Here is a 17,589-nt window from a genome sequence, read left to right on the forward strand (position 1 = left end):
ATCTGGGAAAGTTGCTGAATCAAACACAGAAGAGCAAAAGCAAAGTTCCAAAACTGTAAGCTCTATATCATGTAGCAGATGAAAATAAGCTTATTTTTACACCTGGCAGAATATCAGGAATCACAAACTAATACTCAATGAACCTTAAACCTGCTTTAGTGAGAGAAGTCTCAGTAAGATTTACAAAAACCACATGCTCAAAAAGATGAGACAGTTTCTTCCCTTAATCAAAACTGAAAAATGAAAATATCACATAATAATTGTTTTTTTAAAAAATAAAATTATGTCCACCTATGAAAGTTTGTGGGAACACTGAAATTATACATTCATTTGAAAGATTTATAATAGGCTTATTTTAAACATTTTTTTAAAACATACCTTGTAGAGACCAAAGAAACCCAAGTCCCTTAATACACTGAGGGCACTAACTCTTGGACCAGTAGTAATTTCTCCAGCCACCTGCAATCGAATCTTGACAATTTCCAGTGGATTGGTAAAGATTACTTGAGAACCTCCAGCCTGAAATTAAAAGTAGAAATCAATATATTAACCTGCTACAATATTTGCAGTGTGCATCCTGCTACATTCAAGATAAGGCATTTTCAATCCTGCTGCAGTCGGTTAAGATATTAGCAGACAAGAGTTTTAGTATTAGAGCACCTCCCAAGGTAAGAAACCTACTCCCCCACAACATGAGTGGTCAGGAAAAACAGAAAGGAAGCAGGTCACCCACTGAAGGACACTGCAGTACATCAGACAGACACTAGCTAAATTCTTTTTGCAAGAACACGGTCATCAACATCAAGTTATGCAATACTGACACACCAAGAACACTCTAACAGAAGTAATGAAGTAAAAGGAAAAATTAGTAACTAGTAAAGAAGCTGTGATGTGCAGTATATAGAAAGTGAAATCATACTGCTGAAGAGTAGAAATCTGGCAGAAACTTTTTTCAATTTTGACATGAGTTCATATAACAAAGAACACATGGATTCCAATAAACAGAATTGCAAGTATATTGTGCTTTCTTTAAAAAAACCTCTGAACTACCAGTTTGAGTGCCATTAAGTGCCATTTGATTCAAGAGTCTGAGCTCTACATCATTATTTAGGTACCAGGTATTAAAGAAAAGAAAGTCTACAGACTGAAGGATTCTATTAATCGAGAACCACTAAATGTTTTCAATGTGTTAGTCTCCATTTGTTGAGAAGACACCACTCAACCAATTCTGACAGTCTGATTTAAAACACAGCAGTGGCAAGCATTTCGGACTCCCTTTACTTCTTGTGAAGTTCATCTCATTCATCACATGTAACTTAGGGCACAGCCTTTCCACTACACTGACAGATCTGGAGCTAAAATTCTGCAACCAGAAAAAAAAGTAATGCAAAGGTTACCTAAGTGTATTAAAAAAAATACTCATTCAAACTCCTTCTGGCTCAAATTCAACAGAGTGTCATTCTAACTTCTGTTAAGTACGTAATTCTGTGGCCTGACAGCTAGGCTCTCCTCTAGATTCTGAAATCACACGAACTATGCAAAGGGAAACCCTTGCCCTCCCTACAACAAACCAACTATTTTGTTCTAGAAGGTAATGACTAAAATGAAATAAGTGTTTAAAAGCACTTGCATGTAGTGATGTCTAGTATGTAAACACCATATACACATCTTTTTTATATTATCCCAGTGTTAAAATAATTAATTGTAGCTCAGATTAACTATCATTCAAAATAAAAAATACGCTCAGTAATATGGTTCAAATAATGTGCTGAAGAAACGGCAAATCACATGAACAACTATTCTTGTCTACCACTCAGAGTGAGCATACACGATGTGGTTACAAATTAAAGTCTTTACATAACCCCTGAAATATCCCAAGTGTTTCCTATTTTGACCAGAAAAAGCATGCTCTTGTGTAACTCAACTGGTTTTGACTTTCAAATTGGCATAATTTAATTTAACTGCTTTTACCAAACCAGAATCCTGGTATATATAAAACAGCTATTCTTGTTGCCATCAAAAATTAGACTGATAAATTATGTGGCACATATGCTAACTTAAGTTTTGCACTTAAGCTGAAACGTGTTAAATAAGTAAGCATTCAAAACAAAAAAAAAAATTTCTTTTCCATGTCTACTCATCTTGAAAATTCTCAAAATAAATAAAAATAATCCTGGAAAAGTCCTTTGATTAATTACATATTCCTATTTAATAACAATTTTGGTGTAGGTATTACAATTATTAGGCATTCCCACATGCCAATATATATATTTTTTCTTCCTAAAGATGATAAAAACTGAATTGCAGGTGATAACGTTCATTTGAAAGTTTGTTACACCACAGCCATTTTCTAAAACACATTACTTAAAAACTCTTATCACTTGATCTATTAGCACAATTAAAGTACTTTCCCTCAGCATGATATTCCTGCAGTTTATTGTGCCATGACTCCATGAGAAATGTTCCTTTAATTTTCACTACAGGAAAAACATATTAAATTTTAAAAGATTACAACAAAATTCAGTTTTAGTATTATTATTGCTATTAATGCACCAAAACATCGAACAACTTAAAAATCCACAAAAATGTTTGTAAGTGAATGTCATATTTAAAGGCAAATAACTTCAATATAATATAATTTCCATACAAACAGATGGGAAGTACTTCAGGTGTTAGCACATACAAATGCCTGTGTTTGCATGCCCAGCTGGCTGTGTTGACACTTCCAGCATTAGACGTTTGCTGCTCTGGCTAAATCACATAGGACTTCCTCTGCTTCAGCTTGCTATTTAAAAACATGGATGCTATTATTTACCCACTTCATATAATCAAGCTTACTACACTCAAATTTTTAAAAACACTGAGACCTGCATGCACCAGAGAGTACTAAAAGCACTACAGATTTTGCTGCCCACACAGCAGGTTTGAAGAGAGACACTGGTCATTTCCAGTGAAGTGTTTCCAAACTGTCCAGATACTAGCCCAGAACTTCCTGAACAACCTTTGTCATGCTCTGAATTTGATCAAAGATATACTCCAAAATCAAATGGTGAATGACTGAAAGCGATGAGCCAGACAATACCTGACAGAGGTCTCAGTAGGAGGGTTTCTACCACCTGCCTGCCTCGTGATGCAGAGGGAGGCTGGTTTATCAGCCTGTGCAGAGGCAGTTTCAGTGGTAGTAAGTACAGTCGCCTGGTGGGGAGCTTTGATCATTCTGTTGTTTGAGCATCTGTGCTGGTAACTGCAGCTCCTTGCTCTCAAAATGGGGGGGAAGCAAACTGGAGATGGCTACTGTACTCTAATGAAATGATTTCTTGCTTATCTAGTACTGGTAACTCCTATTGTGTTATTCATCATCACAGTAATGCAAGCGTCTCATAAATATTAATTTATTTCCTCCCAGTGCTTCTGTGAGGAAAGTACAATGACTCTGGTTTTACAAGGAGGAGTTTTGAGGCAGACAGGTTAATTGTACGACCAGTGTGTGCATTCCTCCCTGCTCAAACATTCACAACTTGTCAGAGTCTCCAGATATCCTGATCTCCAAATCAGTAGCTTGAATCACAATAGCATGGCTTCTGCCTTCTTTCTAAGTTTTTGCATAGTGAATGTAATGGAAGAAATCTCATCACTCTGGTTTTTTTCCAGTCTTTTCGAAGTACTGGTATGGGAAAAAAACCCAGACAAAATATCCTCAGCACATCGTATCACCCTGCTCATTCATTTTATTTGGCCAAAAGTTGAAGAATACTGCCTTCTGGTTTGCTAGCTTTTGCAGTTAAAAATGTATTTAATTATAAAATTTGAAATAAGCTCCCAAAGGGCAGAATTTGAAAATCACTTTTTTTTTTTTTTTTTGTCCAGAATAAACACCATTTAAGCTCAGGTTGCTCAAGCTTAATGATTTCTCCACTGTGTCAGAAAAATCAAATTCATCAACTGTTTAATACAGATGGTTCCCAGTAACACCAATTTTTCTGTACTGAAGTTACAAGCTTGAATACCCTGAATTCCCAGTTCCTTATCACCTCTCCCAATCATTTTTTAAACAAATGATCTGACTGTAAATCTATTACTTTTCAGTTATTATCATGTGATTAAAGTAAAAACTACAATTTTTGAGTTATTTATAGGAGTATATACCCAGAGGTACTGCATAGATAATTATCTGTAAGGGCCCACAAAGGGCCCATATTATTCTGAAAGAATTTAACATTTGACCTAATCACAAGCACTTATGGTCTTGTTTGATTTAGAGCAAGAAAATGAAAGGGAAATATCACTGTCATCCAAGAACGATTAATACACACACAACTAGGAATCTGTATGCCTTTAAATGTGCTTCAACAAAGTCAGCCAGCTATGCACCTACACACATGTGAATTTTTAAAAAGAAGCTGGGTTTTTTCCCATTTCTGCAGTTCTTTAACTCTGCAATTGCTATGATATCACCCAACACCTCTCGATGGCAGTATAGTCTTGTACAGTACTGTCTATCATGTCTCCTGCTACTTTCCTACTTTACTGAACAGAAAGAAGAAGTAGGAATAGTCGAGGATTGGTTGGGGTTTTTGTCCATGGAGAAATAAGGCCTAGTCTGTAATGAAAAAAAAAAAAAAGTTTAGTAGCAATCACTTAATACTTCAGTTTAAGTCAAAATGTTTTCTGTTTCTTCATGTATTCAACTCACTCTGCAATAAACTTACTGGAAAATAAACAGATTTTCCTCATTACACTGAGAGAAGAAATTCCTGTTCTTTTTAATATAACTGCTTTTTGTGCCCTTACGAGATTAACTAAGAAATGAGCACACCAGACACAACTCTCCTCGGGCTTTCACATCTCCATTTGAAAACTCTGGTGTATGTTCTGAAGAGAATACAGCTTGCAATCAAAGAAGGAAGTTCTCTGTTCTCCATTCCAGAAGAAAGTACTAGATTCTTTCCCTTTCAGTGCTACTGACCATCAAATGTTCTTGTTCCCCTAATTACCTTATTATCTATTTCAAATTGTAGCCCCTTTCCTGCTCTCAGTAACAGCTTTTGGGGTCAGCCTGGATCTTTATTCTGCATCCCATCCAACTTATCACATATTTTCTTTTTTGGTTTCACGGATGAAGAAAGGATTACTACTGCTATTAGAGTGTTAATGTTTCTCAACAGTATCCCCCAGGGATTGCAATTATAGCAATTAATGGCAATCATTGAAATACATAAGCAATATATTATACAACTATCAAAAATCAACCTCTGCAAAAGAAATCGTCTACAATGTCTTGGTTACTTGTTTAATTTACAAAAGACAAGCAGGTGCAAATTCCAAAATTTTTAGTCAACTGTTTCTCATATTCAGTCCTACTGCATATCATACTCTGTCCCAAGCCCTTACTCCTTGCCAGTTGCCAGATGCAGCTTGTTTTCCTGTGCATTTCCTAGCATCCATTAATCCTAATTAAAGTCAAGGTTCCTTAAGTACAGACACGAAATAAAGAATTTTCCTTGTCATAAAAAAAAAAATTTAAAAAAATTTAAAAATGTACCATGGATTTCAAGAATGGAAGAATTACCATCCTCACTGTATAATAAAGGACAACTAAGGCATAGAACTGTTGAATCATTTACCACAAAATCACATGCCAACTCTGCAACAGAACAAGGCTTAGAAGCCAGATTTACAGAGTGCCACTACAGTGCTTCGAACTACTCTAAAAGTCTTGGTGTTTGTGTGGCAATAGATCCCAAGAGTGTTAGATGAATTATGCTGAACTGCTCCAGAGGGGATTTCACTATGGACTTTCCTGTTACCAGAAAAGCTCCCAAGTAACAGACAGCAGTCCAAAGTGACTGTTTTCCTTACAGATCTCAAAGGTGATAACCATAATTTCATGGTACAGTATGTCAAGAGCAAAGCATACTGGGTTCTCAGAAGCTTGGTTCTATGTTACGTTTTCTTTCCATAAAGTCAGGCCACAAAAATCAAGACAAGCCATCTCATGCTATTCTGTGTTCTCTCATCTGTGGTCCTACCTACACAGCATTTTGGTAATGCTCTTTAGCAAAGGGAGTTCATATAGTAAATACCTTTTCTTCAGATCACGAGACTTCCTGAGCCCTCACTCATCTGCTTTTCACTACCCTGATCAGGCTATCACAGAAACAGCTTCCATGCTGCTCAGGCAGAATTGTGTTTTTCTCTAGCTAATCTTTCTTGTCTTCTGAGGACAGCCTTCCCTTGGTCTGGCTAAGGTTTTACTTTGTGCAGCTCAAGCAGCAAACACTGCTAGAATCACAGTCTTGTTAATGTCCAAATGCACATAAAATGTACTGCAAGCTCTGTCAAATCCTCACATAAAAGTGCTCATAAATAGAATTGTAATTAATCTGAACAGAAGTGCATTCCTGCTACTGCATCAGCCAGATTTCCAAGACCCAGATACAAGTTGTGAGGACTGTCCTACAACAGAATATTAATGACCTGTCTAAACAGAAACAAACAGGAGTATGGTTTGTTATAAGTCTGCAGTGGGAAAAAAATTAAAATTGTGGATTTGATATTTTCCACGTTATAGGTAATTCACTTCTCAGAAGCCTAGCCAAAAAAACAAAGTGGAGCCTACTTGATTGGCATTATAAAAGCAATTAACTTACAGACCTGTCAAATATGTTAACGTTTGGCTCTGTCTGCTCTACTTGTCTATTTTGACTAGTTGTAGAATCATTTAATGATTTACAGACCTTTCAAGTCCTAAGGCATGGTAGCTGTATTAAAACTGTGACCCATTATTTCTTGGTCACATCATAAATTACTGTGACATCATAAATATCTTCCTTTTTCTCACAGAAAGCTAGATTTTAATTCCTGATTTGAGCTCAGGCCTTTGTTTTTGGATTTGGGTTTTTTTTGAACCTTCACTGGTAAACACTGTAATATTTTACTGCCAGTAAAAGAAGTAGTAATAGGAGAGAAAGGCTTATGTAATAAAATATAATTGTCAAAACAAATACATGTTTTAAACTGCAGTGTGCATTTATACAAAACTCTGCAGTCATTATTTTCTAACATAATAGGAGAAAAAAGAATAAGATTCAAATCGAATGAATAGGAAGTTTGTTGGAAAAAACCTGACTTTTTAAGCATTCAGGATTGTTTGGTTCTGGACTCAGAAACCTATCAGCCTAAACCTACGCATCCCTCCTTGTTTTACAGTTTGAAAAATTTTCTCTCTCTCTCTCTTTTTTTCAGGGGAGAAAGGAAATTAAAAGAAAGAGGAGAGGGAAAGCAAAATGGGAAAGTATCTCTAATTTGTAATGGAAAAATATTTTGTGAAATAAAAATTAAAATTAGATTAATTAATCCAAAAGGAAAATTCAAAACAAAGTGAAATCAAGTTCTGCAAAATTCATTACTGATTTGCGGAAAGACCAGTTTAAGTAGGTATGACTGGGTGACAATTTTAGCAAACTGGTATTTTTAAAACATCCAAACCTGCAAGGAAATAGGGGTGAGGACAAAAAGAAGCAGGAACTTTACACCAGGAACTTTCCTACCCTTTGGTACAACCTCTTGGAAGGGCTATCATGCTACTGTATGCTGCCTTCCCAAACCTCATCGTAAGGCTTAAATCAAAAATTAGATGAAAATTTATCAGAGACAATTAAAACAGAGCAGCGTTGAAATACAATGCGTTTGCAAATATGAATTAAAATTTAAGTCCAGATCTAGTTGGGGTTTTTGTACCAAACACTTAAAATTAATTTAAATGATTTTCAGCATGCTGAAAATATCTACAATTATAGCAGTTCAGAGAACAAAACTACACTTTAAAAATACCTAATTAATTATAGTATATTCAGTTACATTATATCCATTATGTTAAACAGAATTTAAATCTAATTAATTTATTGAACAACATCAATTTTATGCACAAAGAAAATAGCTTTAAATTTAATCAAGAAAAGAAAGCATGTATTAGGAGTTTCTGAACTTTTCCTTAAACCAGATGAGAAAGTTGGGCATACACAAGCAGGTAGAACTCCCCTTGAAAGTAATGGATCCTCAACCACAGGAAGAATAGACCTCTGAGAATAAATCTCCTAAGTGTTCAAGAGACATATGCCATTTGCTTTCAAAGGTCATAAGAGCAATCGTCAAGATTACCATCTTTATTTAACTATCTCAATAAAATGGACCAAAACTTTTCTGTGTGACAGCAGCTGTTTGGTTGTTTTGTTTTTTTTTTTTTTTTTCAGATATACATGCAGGTATTTTTTTCCCCTGGCATATATAAGGTTCAGTTTAATTTTACCCATAGCTCAGCTTCCCTCACCAAATATAGTAGAATGTTAGCATATTTAGGTTTCAGAACAATGGAAGAATGAATGAATGACACCCTCAGTTTCCTTTAGTCCACAACTTCCAAATCTCTGAATTTTTGCAAGTAAGAGATCTAAACGTGGGAATTGCAATTTATACCCCCTCTGCCTCCACTGCAATGCCACAGAGAAAATGTAGCTTAGATCTAGACTTATCTTTATTACTCTCTGAAACATAAAATACATGTTTTAAGTAGCTTAATAAAACTATTTGCACTGGATCTGTTATTTGGCACAATTCACCTGGAACTTCACATCACATTCCTTTATAAAAATTAATTCTGGGCAGGATTTTGCACTCCATCTTAACCGTATCTAATTTTTATGTTCCACAGCAGAGTTGAGGCTGTCCAAGCAGGTCCAATACATTTTAACTTTATTATGATTCCTATAAAGTCTATCGAAATATGCCTAAAATTGCCTTGACAATTTAAACAAAAGCAGATCTGTATGGGATCTGTAATTGTATTGTGCTACATGATTTAAGCTGGCTAATAGGGAGCACACACTGAGCAGCTGGGAAGGAAAAGACTCCATGCTCAGGAGGAGAAGGGAGAGCAGTAGGAAAGGTTAATAAAGCAAAACGTAGTTCTCTTTTCTTGCTGAAAATTAAGCCTCCTACTTACCGATATCACCGTATTAATATATGCAGACAAGGCAACATATATTACATAGCTGTTTCTTTTTAGTCATGCTATAATCCTTCTTCTGTTTTCTTAGCATTCTTTTATGTTTTATATCGCTCTTTATTTTGCATATTTGCATCTCTTCCCCAGTTACACAAACGTAACTTTTTCATTACATGTGGAATTGTTTTATGTAAGGTACCAAGAAAAATGACTGTCTCACCTGAAAAGTTAGTATTAAAGGTAATGTCTCAAAACCCCAAACATATTTATTACTCTTTTACAACAGAGTTTTCAATGTGTTAATATAACTCAAAAAATAAGAATAATATATAATACTTTATTAAAAAAAAATCAGGTTACTTTCAACAGATGCTCTTAAGTGAATTAAGTTTAAAAAAAGCAAGCAGCTAAACTTGGTATGACTTAAAATTATTTTTTATTTAAAATATAAAATCAAGCAAAAGACCATGAAATAAAGCTTCCAGAAATTCAAGATTATTGTAACTCTAAAAAAAATATTTCAAATTGTACTTACAGCTTACACATCCTTTTATGAAAGAACTCTGAAGGTAAGTTATAGCATTAGCAGAAATCAAACCTAGCATATTCGTGCCCATTTTAATTCAATAAGGTTAAGTCAGCTTTGTGGTTTAGATGCTCAGCAGATCATAGCTCTACAGCATCATCACACTGTGCCTTGAAACTGAAGCTTTTTACTAGTCTAATAATGATAAGGGCTATATAGGGTTTGCATGAGTGATGAGAGTCCGAAATGCACAGCAGAGATCAGAGTTCATGGTGGGTGTCAGGCACTGTGCAAATCTGAAAGCTACACGCATTTTTATGGGTAACAAATACTGTAGTCATTAGGAAAATTTCTTACAAACAAAGGAGATGGAAATCTTGAATTAGTAATTTACATAACAGCCGTCCTTAAGTATAAAGGTTATACTTTTAATTATATTCTTGGGGGTCTCAAAAAGAAAAAATCTCAACCACCCTATCGCTTTCATCTTCACATAATAAAAAGCTATGAAACAGGCTGTTAACTGAATTAAGTGCCACAAGGTCACGAAATAAATGATCTATTTTCTTCTTTTCTTTTTCTTTTTTTTTTTTAGGAGGGAAAACAGTTTACAAAACAGAAAAAGACTTGTTCAATGAAACAATCAGCTTTAGTTACAAGTGCAAAAGTCAGCCATGTGTACTAATTCACAGTAATTATGATGCAAAGTGAACTCCTTGGGGACTTAAAAGTCAACGCCTGGCAATGGTTGGGCAAACAGCAGAGTGGAGCTACTCAGGTGATACTGACCCCTTCAAAGCCCTTTGTGTTACTGAACAACCCAAACCATCCAAGTATCTGCTTGTCCTCCCTTTCTTAGGTATTATTACTATACCGTATTCACAGGGCTGCTATTTTAAACATTACAAACGAGCATGCATCCCAGCACTCAGCTCTTGCATAAGCAATGAATACACTCCAAGGAAACAGAAGCACTGAAGAAGAAAAATTTAAATCTGTGTTTGCAACACAATCCCAGCTGAGACTTAGACGGGGAAAGCAGAAAGGTGATAGGGCAGGTGTCTTAGAAAATTCATCTTAGTTGGCTTCCCCTTTTTAGACTTTAACACATCATGCCCTCCTGTCTTCTTGCCTCCCACATAAATGATTACTACATTGTGAAATGAGGTAAAAATCAAAGACTGACAGTTTTCAAGCATTCAACACTGTCCGTGCTGCTTCCACAGTGAAATCACAGGTTTCACGATGGCTTAAACGGGGACAAAAAGTGAGGCCAATACAATGCTGAAAGCCTGTCTTTGGCATCTCGTATTTTACACCATGAGAGAAAAATTCACCCCAAAAAACCCAGGGCACCACTGGTAATGAGAGTCTCTGTTGCTAGTCTGAATTGGGTTTAAAATTACAGAAGAACCCAAAGACCACCTGCAGAAGAGACAAGTTGCAACCTATCTACCTGGCACCAAACTATGCCCTTGAGTGGAGCACCACAGTTAAAAAGAAAACTCAGGGCATTCTGCCACTGCACGTCTACTGCTGCAACTTTATGCAGCATCTCACTGTTAATATAAATTTAGGGCAAGCCAACATTTACAGCACATTTAAAATACATCTCAAACCACCTATCTCTTAAAGCAGATCCTTAGTTTACAATGAACTGCTGGCAAAAAAGCTTGCTGCAGCATTCTCATGAATGACAGGTCTCTGTAACGAGTGCTTTTTGTACTGCATTAAAAAACTCACAGCAGTCTGTAAAATAAAAACTCTAGATCAAATGACATTTTAAATGAAAATTTTGCTGAATTCTCTGTGGCTGCAATGTTCATGAGACATTTTATTAGTGTAAGGGGCAAATACTTTTTACTCTGCAAGCACTTTATTGCATTTTTCTTTCATTTACAGCATGCTTTTTTATTTAGGGCTTTAGAGACCCACATTCTTCTCCCCCTCCCCTCCTTTTTTTCTTCCCTGAATGCTCCTAAAGTTACAGAACAAGGGGATCCTACCTGGCAGTCTACAACAGGTCAGTGATCAAACAGAAGGAGCAGTGAGACAGCAGCCAAATCCTGCCCCATCTCCTGAGAATTACAGAAAGCCAGGGCTTCTCAGCCTGCAATGCAACCGAGCCACTGCACCCTGAGGCTCAGATAATCGTAGTTCACTTTCTGCAAGCACATACAGCACACATCTCTGCACGTACTGAGGTTAAGACGCGAGCATTTTTTTTATTAAGTTGCTGCTCACTGTAGTTTTCGACACAGGTAGAAGCTGCTTGAAAATGTGACCTCATCTGTCTTATGACAGCAGAAACAAAGATAGATTAAGAACACACCAACATTGCTCTGCCCCAGTGATCAAAGCTGTTTTAAATAAACAGTGCTCTTTATCTGTAAAAGGTACTGGTCTTTGAACAACTATTCATTTTACCTAAAGTATTTACATTTGCTAGAACAAATCAATACACCAGATACAGTAACCTGTAATATGAACAGACAGAACTAGACCAAATAGTGAAGTATTACCATTTACCCAGTGATATGCCAGTTGTTCATTAAGATACTACTTTGTGCAAGGAAAACACTCCTAAAATCTTAGTGGGTTTTAAATACAGCCTACATTCAGGAATGCATTATGCACGGAGTTAACATTACACAGCCTACGTCTGCTACGAACTCAAAGAAGCATGAGCAGTCTTTGCCATTTCAAAAAGCCAGTATCACTGCAAAAAGTGAAAATTAGTGGGTGCAATAACACATCAGGAAAGAAGTGACGTGGCAGAGTGGGTGCCACAAAGTAGTAACTAATTATTAACTTCTGGAAAGGTTAGCATGAATCCTCTTTAGGCCATAAGCTACAGCCAACATGAATAAAGAGACATTCTTTATTAAGGAAACAAACTCTAAGCTGTGAGAATTAGAGTGTGCAGTTAAAAGGCACGATGCACAGAAACATTTACCCTTTCATCAAGAACGGCTGGCCTATCTAGGAAAGAACTGAGATGCTCTAGTAGAGTCTCTTGAACCGGATCTGTGGTTAAACAGAAGCCTCAGTCCACACAGTCAATCGTATAAACTGCACTTTCATGAATCTCATATGAAGGAAATTAAAGATACTTACACAGCCACCAGCAAGAATTTCTGCAGCCAGGGGAACAGATCCATCTTTACTCCGAAACTTATCTCTCACAAAATCATTAACCTTAAAAGACAAACATTTATGAAAGCTAATAAATTAAAAGGTCAGAGAAAACACTCATCAGCTGCAAATTCTGTGCAAATGAAAATGCAAATACATCCACTAAGCTACCAAACTACAAGATATTAAAGAAATCAAAGTCTAAGATTTTATATCAAATATTCTAAAGCTATGTTTTTCTTAAAAAAATTTGCAGCATAATTCAAATACTTATTACTGAAAAAATGTATCATCATTAAGTAATTTTAAAAATCAGAAAATTATAAAATTATATTTTAGAAGTGCTCACTATATTTAAAATTTAAATAAAATGTCAAATTAATATCAGAATGTTCAATACTAAGCTTTAACACAACGGCAATTCAATTAGTAGCATTAAGCACCTTTCTTTTTTTTTTAATGCATACTACCAGCTTTGGTGAATATTACCTTATCAGTGAATAAACAATATATTATGATTGGGTTATAATAAGAAATTCTTAAGTGCCTTACAAACACTCAAGAACTAACAAAATTACAGAAGTAAAACCATTCAGAAAAAAAACCCCACAAACAAGTTCCTTTCTTACAACAATTCACTACACGCTCATATTATCCATCTCCTGTTGCACTAGAATCATACATACAGGAACCACGTGGAGATACAAAAACATAAGCCCTCCAATAAGTAACTATTCTGATTTGTTAAGAAGTTAAACCAAAGGTTTCTACACTACTTACAACCAACCAGATGAGCTGAACAAGTTGAATGAGCTTTTTATATTTTGGAGTGAGTCCAAAAATAAGTTTTCAATAGGATTCTTAAAATGTACATGTACACCTCTGGATGAGACTTGTATGCCACTTGTACTGTTCACAAGTCAGATATTAACAGATGCTAATTGTAATTTGATGCATTTTACAATGTGGAGAAATGTGAAAACAATCCATTTACAAACTTACAGTAAGTTTTATGGCCTTCTCTGGTGCTACCCCTAATAGCTGTGGTAACAGACCTGTAACATGGAAATAGAGAATTCAAGGCATTGAGTAACTTGGTATTAAATACACAAATCAACAAATATATGTAGAGACCAGCACCTAGAAACAAGCAATTTTTATAGCAATTTTGTGTTATTATGTATAATGAGAGTATTTAAACATTCAATTTTGAGAACAAACTTGGTGCTACCACTTCAAGTGCTACCACTGTCTATATGTACTTGTTTCTTTTTCTTTTTAATTTATACTAGCTCATTTTATGCTTAAACACTAATACAGATTTGCCAAATATGTTTCAGCACCGTCCTAAACTAACATCTGTTTTCTGTGTCTCCACACAAAAATCAAGACTTTCTAATTAATTTTGTGAGATACACAATGCATCCACCTCAAAAGTCAAAACCTCAGTACTTTTTTCTAACAAAAAGAATGGCATTAGATGGAAGGACTGAAGGGGATAGGAATCAAAATATTGCAAAACATTCAAACATGTATGACTGCATTCTTGAGCTCTTTGCCCAGCTAAATCATCAGTTCTTAAAACAAAGGAAATTACGTTGCTTTCTTCCCAGGTATGGAAGTTTTTATTTTATTTTGTCAGAAGTGATGTGTTACAGAAGTGGAAGTGTGAATTTCTGACTGCCAGCTTCACTTGTTTGATGTGAACAGTCGATATTTGGTAAACACTTGAATGACACAGCCTAAAAATAGGCAAAGCTTACCAACAAAGCCTGAAGCTAGAATGGTGTTGCAAGCATTCATCAGCATAATGAAATTAGGACCCCATTCAAAAATGTGAGAAAATCACCCCAGCTAGAGCTCCTGGTGCAGAGCCCTTTGTTTTAGCAACTCAGGCAGCACCTTTGGGTACTTTCTACAAAGCCTGACATTTTCACCTCTCCATGGTTTTATTTTGTTGAAAAAAAACCAATTAAGTTTCCACTTCTAAAAGTTAACCTGCTGAAAAGCATTTTCCCAAAGAGCTAAATGTCAGAACACCACTGAAAAATGTACATGCTCTTCCACCCTGCCACCATCCATCAGCTTTACTGGTTCCTACTGATGCTCTTAATAAGGAATTGACATTGAAGAAAAGCACCATTTGGTTTGTGGTAGCAGGAGACCCAACCATATTTAGATGGTGATGTCTTTATACAGCTGACGTACATATACATGTAACATTTACCCAAGACAACTATGGTGCATTATGATCATATGACTGAATATTCAAATTAAAAAATATAGTAGCACTAAGTTCATATAAAGTTGTGCAAAACCAAGAGATTCTGCAGAGTAAGTTAAATTTCAGAATCTGAGTTTCTTAAAAAGTTTTACTTGCACAGGTAATTTGAAACCAGACCTCAATGAAAAACCATTAAGCCACTCAGAATGATGTAATTAAATATTACATTATCTGCAGCACTATGAGGGAAACAGTAATATAAAATGAACAGGATATTTTTCATTACAAAATTATCTTTGTAATTGCTATAATATTTACATCTTGCTATAGGACATGTTTGGCTTTATATAAACACTATGGCAAATTAATTTATATCTTTAGCGATTAAAAAAAATGTTCCATATACTTTAAAAGTACAATACCTAATCTTAAACCTAATCCAGTAAAATTAGAGCAGGTCTGATATAGCAGATATAATTTTAAACACAAAGGTCATTAATTTTAAAATCACATATACATATATTACTACACCCCACCATGACTTTCAAGTCATATTTTATCAAATAAATCACAGAAAAAGACATTCCATATATGAAAATTATAAAAGTAGTCCAGTTGGTTATCTGTATAAACCTCCAGTCTTAGAAACAACATTAGCAGGACAAATCAAATTCATTTTCACTGAACTGATCAAAGATGTCCTTTTAACCATATTTCAGCTCCCAAAACTTTGCATTTGTAAAAGCACTTGTAAAGCCATAGGGAAAATAGGTTTATCTTGGCACAAGTTATCTTTTTTTTCATCTGGTTCTTTCCTTTTGTACTCGAATCTGAATGGGACTGTTACGACTCAAAGCTCTCCATAAAACTTTGAGGTAGAGAAGTTTAATAAAATAGGCAGCATTTAAAGAAAACCCCAACACTAGAAAAACCCAACTGAACAACCAAAACCCAGAGCACTTTTCTCTTTTCCTGCCTCTACTTCAAATGATTTTATAGTATAAAAGTGCTCTTTAAGTTTAATTACATATAATGCTGTATATATCTACTACAAGACAGCAGAGTATTGTATAAAAGGTAGCAAAATTTTAAGACTATGTTTTATAGCATTACCAGGTACCAGCTAGGCCCACTGTCTCCAGCATCTTAGGAAGGTAGAGGGACCCTTCATCTGAACTCATACCTATGCAATAAAGCTATCTCTAGTGGTACCTGTGCATTCTATATGCTATGACCATCAAAATTAAATCTTTTCTTTATTGTTTTGATGGGAGCCCTGAAACACTGTTGAACATTTTCTAAACATGATAAAGATACTAGGTTTTGAAAGAAAGAAAGCACATCAAGGGCCCCATATGATAATGTCATGTTTCTGCTGGGGTTATCCTGACATGGTGGGAATTTCTCAGTGTTACTATGCATTAGCAGATCAGCAATATGATATAAACACAGATGGAGAACAGGCTTAGAAATGTCTGACAGTGCCTTAAAAATACATGCCTTTTATAACATCAGAGCATAGTATCTTGCACATAGGCAGCCTGCTAGTATAGTACACAGCAAACACATTATTCAGTGCATTTTTTATATCCAAGGTTTTTTAGCAGGAATTACAATGTACCATTTCATCATATGTGACACACTGTCATAGTGGGACTCTCAGGGAAGGTGAAGGTGTGTGCAAGAGAGAGCACCAAGAGCTGCATTCAGTTTGTGACACTGTACATGTTCTGAAAGCAGTCTAAATACACTGTGAATATGCACACAACAGCTCAGCCAGCCCAGCTATACTGATGGCACTGAGAAAAAAAAAATCTTACTTGGCCAAAGTATTTTTTTAGGTATCTAACAGAGATGCTTCACATTGTGTAACAGATGTGATTTTCCCTTCGTATTAGAAAAAAAAGTGACTGAAGGTTTTGTTACTCGGTCTATATAAAATATTTGACACCATTAGGGCATCTTACAGGAACACAGTAATGGAATACTGCTGAATTTTTCAATTACAGGAGTCACACAATAAACTGGACAAGTAATCACCACTTGCCATTCAAAAAACACTCCCTCAGACTGGAAAGGGGGTATTTCCTGAAAATTTTGTGTTTTGACAGAACTTGGGGTACAAGCAGGCTTGAAGTTCCAGTCTCTATAAACAGTATTCCATTGCATAATTTGGAAGGAAAGTTTCTGCCACAGTCTTATTACACCATTAGCATGGGAGTTCATCAGTAATAATGAAGCTGGATGATGATCAAATCATTAAAATCTAAATTAGGTGGCATTTGGAGTGACTGCAGGGCTAGAAGCACTATCAACAGAAATAAAACTAACAAACAAGCTCCTGAACAGTTCATGATCATAGATGACAGTGTCTTCAACAGCATTTCCTGTCTTTTCCATCCTCTAGGCAAAGTGGCATTAACAGCATGGCTACCAAACATTTTCCTAAACTACCTTTTATCTCTGGTACTTAAATTTCCCATGAAACTTCTATCAAGTATGGGTGAAACAATCTCTACTGGATGCACTGCTTAAGTCTGTGAAGCATTCTGTGACTCATCAGGTGGACTTCTGACTAAAATTCTATTATGACATGAAGGTGACCTCATCAGTTGGGAGAGATCTTGACAAATCACAGCTTTCAAAATTTTCTTAGATTTGCATATATAAAAATACCTGTGAGTTTCTAAATACGCATTT

General features: G+C 35.6%; 1 protein-coding gene across 2 annotated transcripts in view; it reads right to left on the minus strand.

Moving 5' to 3' along the window:
• Nucleotides 1-17,589, minus strand: part of SLC25A13 (solute carrier family 25 member 13) — a 104,095-nt gene that overhangs the window by 16,415 nt on the left and 70,091 nt on the right. For both annotated transcript variants that reach the window (XM_082285068.1, XM_082285067.1), the window contains 3 exons: nucleotides 13,668-13,720; nucleotides 12,648-12,728; nucleotides 379-519 (listed from right to left, as the gene is read on the minus strand). In XM_082285068.1, the coding sequence (XP_082141194.1) occupies nucleotides 379-519; nucleotides 12,648-12,728; nucleotides 13,668-13,720 (275 nt within the window). The remainder of the gene's footprint in view (nucleotides 1-378; nucleotides 520-12,647; nucleotides 12,729-13,667; nucleotides 13,721-17,589) is intronic.

Source organism: Coloeus monedula, assembly GCF_965178545.1.
Source record: "Coloeus monedula genome assembly, chromosome: 1".
Lineage (NCBI taxonomy): Eukaryota > Metazoa > Chordata > Aves > Passeriformes > Corvidae > Coloeus > Coloeus monedula.